General features: G+C 46.5%; 1 protein-coding gene across 1 annotated transcript; it reads left to right on the top strand.

The window, feature by feature from the left end:
- Positions 1-9: 9 nt before the first annotated feature.
- On the top strand, positions 10-4,593 carry AIRIM (AFG2 interacting ribosome maturation factor). The gene is made up of 4 exons (XM_065893724.1): positions 10-284; positions 2,187-2,362; positions 4,260-4,382; positions 4,556-4,593. The coding sequence occupies exons 1-4, from the start codon at positions 10-12 to the stop codon at positions 4,591-4,593; spliced, it is 612 nt and encodes a 203-aa protein (XP_065749796.1).
- Positions 4,594-10,585: the final 5,992 nt, after the last annotated feature.

Raw genomic sequence — 10,585 nt, 5'->3', positions numbered from 1 at the left:
CAACGGAAGATGACTCAAGACGAGCCTTTGCTCGCGGTGCAGGAGGCCCTGAGGAAGTGCTTTCCCGTGGTGGAGGAGCAGCAGGGCCTGTGGCAGAGCGCTCTCAGGGACTGCCCGCCCCTCCTGGCCTCCCTCAGCAACCTGGCAGAGCAGCTGCAGGCCGCACAGAACCTACGATTTGAGGATGTGCCGTCACTTCGGGACTTCCCAGACTTACAGGAGCGGCTGAGGCGCAAGCAGCTGGCGGCTGGTGACACTCTCCTGGACAGGCTAGGGGAGAGGCTGTAAGAGGCTCAGTGGCGCTCGTTCTTGGCGGAAAGATTTTAAAACTGGGTGTTTAATAAGCTAGGATCAGTCGGAAGTGTGTTTTTCTTCTTACTTGAGAGCGTGGTATTTAGGGATATGTCAACCTTACCTCCTTTCCGTTTGTTGCAATGGGATCTCTGTCAAGAAGTCATTTTCTGGCACTTCCCTTGTCAGACTAGGCGTGACAGTGGTGGACTTAGTAAAAGTTATCAAAGCAGAACAGAAGAGCAATGGGGAACGCTTATTGGCCCTCCTCTATAGTCTTTCTTAGGTAAAAAGCAGTGAGGAGCTATACTATAAACTTATTAGGTGCCAGAGCTAAGGGTTTTACATTTTATCTCCTAATATCTTTTCAACACCTCTTTGACTTAACCTCACTTAATTAATTTTTCTGGTGAGGAAACTGAGGCTCAAGCAGATTGCCTGTGGTTGTGCAGTTAGTAAATAGTAAAACTGGAATTCTAACCCAAGTATGCCTGACACCAGGGCCACTTGTTCTGCTGTTCATTGGTGTCTGCGTGCCACGAGTAGCACGTCTCTAAGCTCTTACTATGCCTAATGTTCGACCCTCTACCTTAGAGTTACAGGTAATTGAGGATAGAGAAGAGACAGGGCACGTATGGCCTTTCCTTGACCAGGACAAGAGAAGCTTCTAGTGTGTAGAGTCTGTGCCATAGACTAATAGGAAACTGTCAAAGATGGGGCCTTCTTTGTATTCATTTGTACAAAAAACATTTTATTAAGCACCTATGGGATGCCAAGCACAGGTGCTAGGAATACAACAATGAAGCAGACTTAGCTCCTAAGCTGAGTAAAAGAGAGAGACAAGACAATCAATTAAATTAGGTCACGGTACGTTCTACGATAGTGGACTTTTATTTCAATTGATTACGTGTTTGTGTGTGAGTATCGGGCTGTTAATTTTAAGTCTATTTTTTAATTGTGAGTCACAGTCAAACATTTTTGAAAGCTGCAGTTATAGGCTAGGGACTGCCTTGCCCTTTGGGAAGTTGTAGCCTTCGTCTTGGTGGCTGGGCCCCTTGGAGTCACCAATGGAATAATAACAAAATTTACGGTAAGCTAGGCACTTCGCGAAGCACTTAATATGCGTGGTTGCACATACTCTTCACAACAATGCTTTTCGTTCATTGGACAGTTGTTTGTTGTTCTGTCTGCCGGTCTCGATGTTTTAGGGACTTAGGATGCACAGTGAACAAAAGAGACCGTTTTTATTCGTGATTGAGAATAAGTAACTTTCCTAAGATCCACAGTAGTCTGGGTGTGTCAAGAGCCCAAATCTTACCTGTTCAAGAATTCACTAGTATGGGGCACGAGGTAGCATGAGAACACTGCTGGTTTGTTGCTTCAGTTTCCTCTTGCTTATTCCTTTCACGTACATTGCATTGGACTGTGTGTGAGCATTTGCTCTCCTGTGTGGCAGCCCCAGAAGGCCCGCTTGGCCTTTACTTTCTTTGGCAGCTGGGAATAACATCATCACACAGCTTTGAGAGCCATGTAACTTCAGCCTCTCCACCTTTAAGTCAGTTCTTAATTCGTGAGCCACCCCTGCCTCCAAGGCACCATCATCAATCTCCATAGACCAATGGATCTCATTTGGAGGCAGTTTTTCCCACTGGGATGTGTGGCAGTAAATATCTGGAGACGTTATTGATTGTCACACCTTGGGAACGGTGGAGGCATGGTATGTTCATGTCGTCTAGTAGGTAGAGGTCAGGGATGCTTCTGAACATCCTGCAATGCACAGGGCAGCCCTCCACCACAAAGAATCATCTGGTCCAAGACGTCCTTAGTGCTGGCGTTAAGGAACCTGGCCTTAGGCCTTTCTCATGATATTGCCTAATATCAGACTCTTCCCCCAGAGCCGCCCTCCTCAAGGTGCGTGATGTAGTCAGCAGCCACGTGGAACACGTGCTTCAGATCTATGAGCAGCATGCAGACGTGATCAGCCTCGATGCTGTCCTGCAGGCTTCAGCTACAAGCCCCTCTGTGGCTGAAATGTTGGAGTGGTTACAGGATATCGAGAGACATTATCGAAGTTTGTATCCTTCGCACACATTTCAGGTACAGAACTGTTCCAGGAGGTCTTTTTAATTTCAGTTTTCACAAGATTGCCCAAAAATATATAGTATGGGTCAGTTCTCTTTGGTTCTTGAACTTGGACTCTTTGTGCATTCCTTTGTACAGTCATTCCTTAAATCACTTATTGAGTAACTGCTCCCTGCCAGGCGTTGCTCTAGGTGCTAGAAGATAGGCATTTAAAAAAGGAAATTATATAGATTGTCAGATGGTGATAAGTACCTTGGAGAAAAATAGAGCAGGGAATGAGGAAAGCGAGGGGTGAGGGTGTGCTTGTGGTTTTAAATAGGGTGGTCTGGGAAGGTCTCACTGAGAAAGTGGTATTTGAGAAAAGACCTGAAGAGGGTGGGGGAGAGAACCATGGGGGTATTTGGGGGAAGAGTGTTCCAGGTAGAAGAAACAGCAAGTGTAAAGGCCCTGAGGTGACAGCGAGCCTGGTATGTTCAGGAAGTAGCAAGGCGGCCAGTGGGGCTCAAACCGAGTGAAAGCGGGGTGGTCTAACAGGAGATGTGGTCAGAGAGGCAGGGCTAGGCCTGGTGGGGCCTCCAAGGTCTTTGAATTTTGGCTTTTACTCTGAGTGAGATGGAAAGCTATAGAAGGTTTTGAGTAGAGGAGTAACCTGATCAGACCTGTGTTTTCAACAGTATCACCCAGCTGTGTTCTGAGGAAGGACTTGGGTGGAAGCAGAAAGACCTGTTAGTTGGAGTTCTCTCACCTTTTTCCTCTCAATTCTTGTCTGTTAGTCGCATCTACCCTCTGGCTGGAGTTTCTACCTTCATTTGAATCACTCCCAAGCCAACCTTTATTCTTGCCTCTACTTTTGATTTTCGGTTTCCTGCAGATGCCCCCCACTGGAATCTCGCAGAACTGCAAGCTGAAATGGAGAATTGAAATCCTCCGTCCAGCCCTCCTGTTCAGCTCCTGTTTCCTTAAGTTGTAGCATCAAACCTGCCTGATCACTTAGTCTGGAAACTTAAGCAGCATCCCCCTTCCTGCTGTTTTCTGCTTGCCGCGTAGCAGCATCGGCCACAGTGGTGGCAACAGCAGCGTGGGCAGTGGGAGCAGTAGCTGGGGCCACCCTCACTGAGCGCTTATGGTGTGCCAGCTGCCGTTGTAAGAATGTTTGCACTCAGCTGTTAAGTCCTTCCATTCTGTTTCCTTGGTGCTTCTTGTAGTTTCCTTCTCTGTCCACACTGCCTCTACCATTGTTTCTCACTTGGACCCTTAGTCACATGCAGTCTCCAGACAGGTTTCTCTGACCCTGGCTTCTTTCCCTCTAAGCCGCCCCCGGGTAGTGGCCTCACTCCACAGATCTATCTTCCGGAAGTCTCGTTCTGATCCTGTTGCTTGTGTAGGAGTTTTCAGTAGCTTCTGGTGCTCTGAGGACGAGAACCCCCGTGCTGGTCTTTGTGTTCTGGCTCCACCTGCCCTCTCAGCCACCTTTCCTGCTACTCTGCACATCGTTCCATGCCAGCCGCACTGGAAATGTCCTGTCCCTGAATCCATTATGTGCTGGAATCCTCCTCCTGTCCTCTAAAGGCGATGAAGTCATCCTCTGAACTTCCACTGAGTTTAATCTTTCCTGTCATTTAGAGTCTTTCCAGTTTCTGTTTTTTTCTCACCACGGTGAGATCCCAGATTGCAGGGACGGTGTTTCTGTCCTTTTCCCTGTAGCCCAGAGCCATGTGTGTAAAGAAGGGCTCGGTAAAGACGTGTAGCAGAGGCGAGCCCTGCCCACCTGGTAAATGTAGCAGTAGCTGCGCTTTCACTTTTCTAGCTCCCAGGAACTCTCTCCAGGGTATTTTCTTCCTTCAGCATATTTCATTTTCTTTTTGAGCACCTTCCTTAACTCCCAGGAAGGTACCTGAAGAGGAAGTACCTTCTGTCCTCAATCCAGTGGGGAGACTTGGGAAACATCCAAGCTTTGCCCAAAGCCTGGGACCGAATTTCGGAAGACGAACACCCAGACCTTGTACGAGGTACTGGTTTTCATTTAGTCCTTCGTGTCTCCTCCCCTCCTTTCTTTCTGTGTCTCACCTCTTTGAAAGCATGTAGAGATGCCCTCATGGTGCCTTGGTAGCTTTTACAAATCTGATGTTTTGTGTTTTCTGGAGAGGTGGTATGCCATGTGTTCTCTCTCCTCCTGTTCCAGGTATCCTGTTGAACGTGTCCTTCTTCCTGGAAGAGTGAAGAAGCCGTGTGTTTATCGGGAGACTAGGGGGACGCAGTTGAAGACCGACCTTACTGCGCTCTGATATTTCTAAAGAAATGTCAGCATTGCAACTGGACTTATTGGAAATGTCAGTGCCTAGAGCCTGAGGATTGTGCTGGATGTTGGGTCTTCTTCATGCCAGGTCCTGGGTGAGGGCACATGGTCACACCTAGCCCTTTCCTAAGGCTCAGGGGAGTGGACAGAGACAGAGAGGATGCAGGAAAGGCCGTGCAGAAGAACACTGGGGGCAGAAGCAACAGCCACAGAAGTAGCAAGGAAGGAAAGGACAGGGGTAGAGAGTGCCGCTGCCCCCAGCATCATCCAAAGCTCTGAGCCTCGTTGACACCAGGTCCTGGTTTCGTGTATTTGTGTCAGTATCCAACTCCTTGATGAAAAAAAGTGGCTTTGATGATTTAAAGAAGTAAAGGGTGGGACTTCCCTGGTGGTCCAGTGCTTAAGAATCCACCTTCCAATGCAGGGAACACAGGTTTGAACCCTGGTCAGGGAACTAAGATCTCACATGCTGAGGGGCAGCTAAGCCTGCGTGCCACAACTAGAGAAGCCTGCGTGCTGCAACGAAAGATCCCGTGTGCCGCAACTAAGACCTGACACAACCAAATAAATAAATAGATATTTTTAAAAAAATAAAGAAGTAGAGGTGATGTTGGTGGAAAACAGTAACTGTTTTCGAATTGCAGTAGCTCCTTATCATCAAAACAATTTTAGTTTCCAGAGCCTACCACCAGGGGGAGGTGGTGCAGCATGGATTATTCTGAATGCTTTGTGTTTGGAGGGGTTCTCTTGTTGCTCTTACTATCTGAGAGTAAGTAACTGGGGATAGTGGGACTCCTCAAATAACAGTTTTGTTTTTTGTTTTTTTTAAACCAAAGCTGGTGACTGACTTGCTACAGTTCTCTGATCTTGGGGTGGCTGCGTGGATGGGAGAACACCAGCTCACAGTCAGGTGTTCAGGGTTGGGTTTCTGAGGCCCAGTGCCTTCATCAGTGAAATGGTCGTGGTACTTCCCGACCTGTCAGCTTCCTGGGCTGGTGTAAAAATCTGGGTCATTAGATGTAAAGAGGCTTAATAAAGAATATAGATATTTTTCAAAGTGAAAATGACTTTTTTCGTATTACAAAAGTGATATATGCTTTTTAAGAAACAGTAGAGGGCTTCCCTGGTGGCGCAGTGGTTGAGAGTCCGCCTGCCGATGTAGGGGACGCGGGTTCGTGTCCTGGTCCGGGAAGATCCCACATGCTGCGGAGCGACTGGGCCCGTGAGCTATGGCTGCTGAGCCTGCACGTCCGGAGCCTGTGCTCCGCAACAGGAGAAGCCACAACAGTGAGAGGCCCACGTACTGCAAAAAAACAGAAAAATTGTAGAAAACATTTAAAATGCAGAAAAATATAAAACAAGCTCCACCAGAGATATTTTGTTAAGTATCTTTTTAGTGTCCATATTCACAAGTTTTTTTAACAAAACAATTAGGGTGTTATTGATAAATATTGTTGTTTAAATTATCTTTTAAAAAAATCTTAATATAGCTTGGCCAGTTTTTCATATCTGTGAATCTAGCTCAACACAATTATATACCATTTTATGAATGTATTATAATGTTATATTTTACATGTATTCTTTTAAGTCATCATGTTTTTCTACCTGTAAGGATAATACATTCTGGCTGTGAAAGATTGAAGTATTACAGAAAGTGAAAAATGCACAATGTCCACCTACCAGATATGTAATCATTTTTAATAATGTGGTGTATATTCTTCCAGGAATTTTTTTTTCTTCCAGAAATTAAAAAAAAATCTATTCTATCACATATATAATAATTGTAAATAACTTAACTCAAGATATTTGGTATCAGGTCTTATGATGTGCTGTGGGTACAGAGGTGAAGGAGAGCACTAAAAAGATTTATAGTTCAACCAGGGAAAGATTTAAACCAGTGTTTCTCAAGTTTGAAAATGTATGTAAATCACTAGTATCTGGTTAAAATTTAGATTCCCATTCTGTAGGTCCTGGGGTGGGGCCCTGGACTCTGCATTTCTAACGAGGTCCCAGGTGATGCTGATGGTCCAAGGACCAGACTTTAAGTGAAGAGATTTAAACTGTAATATAATAATGCTGTATTTGAGATCAAAACAGAATTCCATGAGAGAATAGAGGTGACAGCCAACTGCTTGTGGGACTACTTCGTGGTGACTGTGACATCTGAGTCAGGCCTTGAGGCTCAGAAAGGAGTGCAGGGTGCTGCACGTACAGGGGCAGTCTAAGCAAAGGCAGTATTTGAGAAAGAATGGAAGCTGATACCTCCTGGAAGTGTGTGGGCATCGTGCTTGTGGCTTGTACCCCCTAGAACTGGAAGCATTAACAGTTGACTATAGCAAGTCACTGGAGTTCACAGGGGGACAGAAGAGTGGCAGGAAATGGGTCTGTAAAGGTGAACTGGAATGAATTTGTGAATGCCATGATCAAGAGTATGTATTTTGCAAATGGGAGTTGCTTGTTTGTTTGTGTGTGTGTGTGTGTGTGTGTGTGTGTGTGTGTGTGTATAAAAATGAGCTTTTTAAACCTCCCTCATTGAAGCAAGTAATCATGACTGAATAGACACAAGTATGTTTAAGGTGCTAAGTAATAACTATGTATTATTTAAGTATAATTTTTCCTTCTTAGCTTTTTTCTTCTGCTGTTAAATTGCTATCCTAATTTTCCATTTTATTTATTTTCCTTTTTTTTTGGTTGCGTTGGGTCTTAGTTGCGGTACTCGGAGTCTTCGTTGAGGTGTACAGGATCTTTTTGTTGTGGCTTGGGCTCTTCATTGCAGCACATGGGCTTCTCTCTCTAGTTGTGCGTGGGTTCCAGAGCACGTGCGCTCTGTAGTTTGTGGCTCATGGGCTCTCGTTGAGGTGCACGAGCTCAGTAGTTGCAGCATGCAGGCTTAGGTGCCCCGTGGCATGTAGGTTCCCCGACCAGGGATCGAACCTGCGTCCCCTGCAGTGGAAGGTGGACTCTTTACCACTGGACTACCAGGGGAGTCCCTCTAATTGTCCTTTTTTAAGTTGCAATTAATTTGGTTTATTTTTTGAGTAAGTGATACTTTCACATTGTACAAAATTCATAGGGTGCAAGTGTATATTCAGTGAAGAGTTCCCCGTTACTCAGTCCCCCTCCCTGGAGGCAGCCAGTGTTAAATGTTTCCTATGTGTCCTTCCAGAAATATTCTTTGCCTCTATGAGTGCAGGGGTGGTTACCCTCCAAGATAGCCCCATAGATCCCAATGATCCATGCCCTTGTATACTCCCCTCCCCTTCAGTGTGGGCTGACCTTACAGATTCGCTTCTGATGAATAGAAGACAGTGGTAGTGGTGGTCATTTCTGGAACTAGGTTATGAGGAAAGACTGGCTTCCATGGTGGGTGCTGTCCCTTGCTCTCCTGGGGAAGTCATCTGTGAGGCAGCCCTGTGGAGAGCTCACATGAGAGCCTGATGCCTGCCAGCAACCCTGAGTGAACTTGGGAGCAGACCCTCTTCCCGAGCTGAGCCTTCAGATGAGACCACAGTTCCAGCTAACAGCTTGACTACAACCTCATGGGGACCTAAGCCAAAGGCAACCTAGCTCAGCCGGACCCGGATTCCTGGCCTGTGGAAACAGATAATAAATGTTTGTCTTAAGTCATTAAGTTTTGGGGTAATTTGTTACACAATGATAGGTGACTAATGCAAGAAGCAAATATTTTTGTATTCTCTACAACTTCATACAAATAGTAGCATGCTGTATATCCAGTTTTGCACCTCGTTTTTTCCACCTACTGTATCTTAGAGATCATTCCGTATGAATACGTAAAGAGCTTCCGTAATTTTTTCTAAAAACAGTTGCATAGTTTTCTGTTGTGTGGGTGTAACATAATTTATTTAGCCCCTTACTGATGGCCATTTAGGTTGTTTCCAAAGTCTTGACACTTGTTAGGTTTTGGTAGCCCTCCCTCTCACTCCCACCCCTGCTCATGGTTTTTTCCTTGGAATTTTCAGTTAGTTAATACCACCCCACCCACTCACCCCCAATAAAAAAAGAATTCTGTTGGTATTTTTACTGGAATCATATTAAATTTATAAACTAATTTAGGGAGAGTCATCATAGTGGGAATCCTTCTGGCTCTCCTTTAAGCATGCCACTGGCTCATGGGTTGAGATATTAAATGTGAGTTCTTTTCTCTGTTTCCCTCAGGTGGGGAAATAGACTCTTGGTGCTCAGAACCCTCTTCCCTGTCCGTGAGACAATCTGTTGGGACGGAATGAAGAATTTGTGTTTCTTTCCTGTCTCTACCCCACCCACATTTAGAATGGACCTCAGAATGCTTCTCTCAGGCAGAGTAGAGGGTTTTCAAAGCCAGTGGGACCCTAGGCTCTGAAGAAAAGAACTTCTCCCTGCCTAGGGAGAGTCCAGGCTGTGTGGTCTCTCTGACTTTAATCAGGATGATGGGGGCCGGGGACCATCTCCAGCTAGTTCAAGCATTGGGTTGTTTGTAATTCTCCCTGTGAGAAGGTGGGGAGAGCGCACATTTGGAGGAGCAGATTCAGGGATATGGGGAAGGAGCTAGTGTGTTGATAGCCAACTCTGGGGAAACCTTGCTGAATTCAAGTGACCCAGACCTGGGTCCAAGTCTCAGGTCAGCCTCTTACTAGACAGGTGATCTTGGATGAGTCGTTTTCCCTCCTCTAAGTTTCAGCTTCTTCATCTGTACAATGAAATAATGACGTTTGTCCTTACAGAGTTGTAAGGCTCAAGTGGGAGGAGTCATGTGAGGGCTTTTGGTAAATTTATAAACATTGAAGGAGCTGAAATTCACTTGAGATTGATTAGTCACCTACTGAGTGCATAGCTCTGGGCTGTGCCCTTTAACGTGTTCCTCAACCCTTAACAAGCCGTGAAATAAGTATGCTTTGAGAAAGTATGCCGGGATTCGTACCACGGTTTTCTTGGTTCTGGTGAAAGGGGTCTTTTCCTTGCACCACTGTTTCCTCTCTGCCACAGAAGGCAGAAGCTCCCTCCCACCTCCTCAGCTGTGACAAGAGTTGGTTTCCCGAATACCCAGCCGTGCCTGGGACGTGAGTCCTCCAAGTGCAGCAGTGAGTGCGGTGCTGCCCCCGTCTGGCTTGGCAGGGGCACATGAGGCGTCCAAGGCTCAGGGCACTACAACCTTGCCAGTTACCCTCCTTTCTGATCCCATAGCCAGGAGGGTTGGAGTGCGTCCTGGGGCCGTCTGCCAGAGTCTTACACTTGTGCCCTTTATGCCAGGCGCTGGGAGGAGAAAGCCAGTCCTTCCAGGCACTCTCCCTCCTTCACATCGTTCCTGGAAGGCTCCTTCTTGGTTTCTACCGAGTGCAAAGGAAAGTCACTTTTTCTGAGACTGGTGCCTGGTACAGCGTTTGAGAGTCCCAGCCCCAGAGATTCTGATCCAGTGTGTGTGGGCAGGGGTGAGGTAGCTGTATGCTTAGCAAGTACCCCCCCCCCCATTCTCTTGCAGAGTCATTCTTGAAGAAATAGCCTTAGTCCTGAGAAAAAGCAGCAGCACAGAGAGAGAGAACTGGGTAGGATAGCCACAAAGATTGTGCTTCTCTGGGGAAGAAACCAGACTTAATAACTTTCTCATTGCACCTCTTCTTCCCTTTTTGTGGCTTCCCAGCACCTAGCTGGTCCTCAATTCCAACGGACACCTCGGCTCTGTTCCCCCAACCCCTCTGTGCTGTTTGGAGCGGGGTAGTAGTGACTTACGTACACGGCACCTGACAGTCTGCCACCTCCATATTCATTCATTCGGAGGCCTCCCTGTGTGCCCGGCACAGAACAAATTACCGGTGACGCAGAGATAAATAGGGGGAAGTACACAGTTGGTAGATCCGGCAGATACGTAAGCCCATTGTGAGATGTGCTGTCATAAAGATGTGCTGGTGATGCAATGGATGG

The sequence above is a fragment of the Phocoena phocoena genome, chromosome 1 (genome assembly GCF_963924675.1).
Source record: "Phocoena phocoena chromosome 1, mPhoPho1.1, whole genome shotgun sequence".
In the NCBI taxonomy this organism is placed as follows: Eukaryota; Metazoa; Chordata; class Mammalia; order Artiodactyla; family Phocoenidae; genus Phocoena; species Phocoena phocoena.
The sequence above is the reverse complement of the archived record's forward strand: the minus strand, read 5'-3'. Positions and strand labels throughout refer to the sequence as shown.

Coding starts and splice junctions, on each gene's coding strand:
- AIRIM (XM_065893724.1), top strand. CDS start 10: ATGACTCAAGACGAGCCTTTGCTCGCGGTGCAGGAGGCCCTGAGGAAG. Junction 2,363..4,259: donor TATCGAGAGACATTATCGAA/GTTTGTATCCTT, acceptor CTTAACTCCCAG/GAAGGTACCTGAAGAGGAAG. Junction 4,383..4,555: donor ACACCCAGACCTTGTACGAG/GTACTGGTTTTC, acceptor CTCCTGTTCCAG/GTATCCTGTTGAACGTGTCC.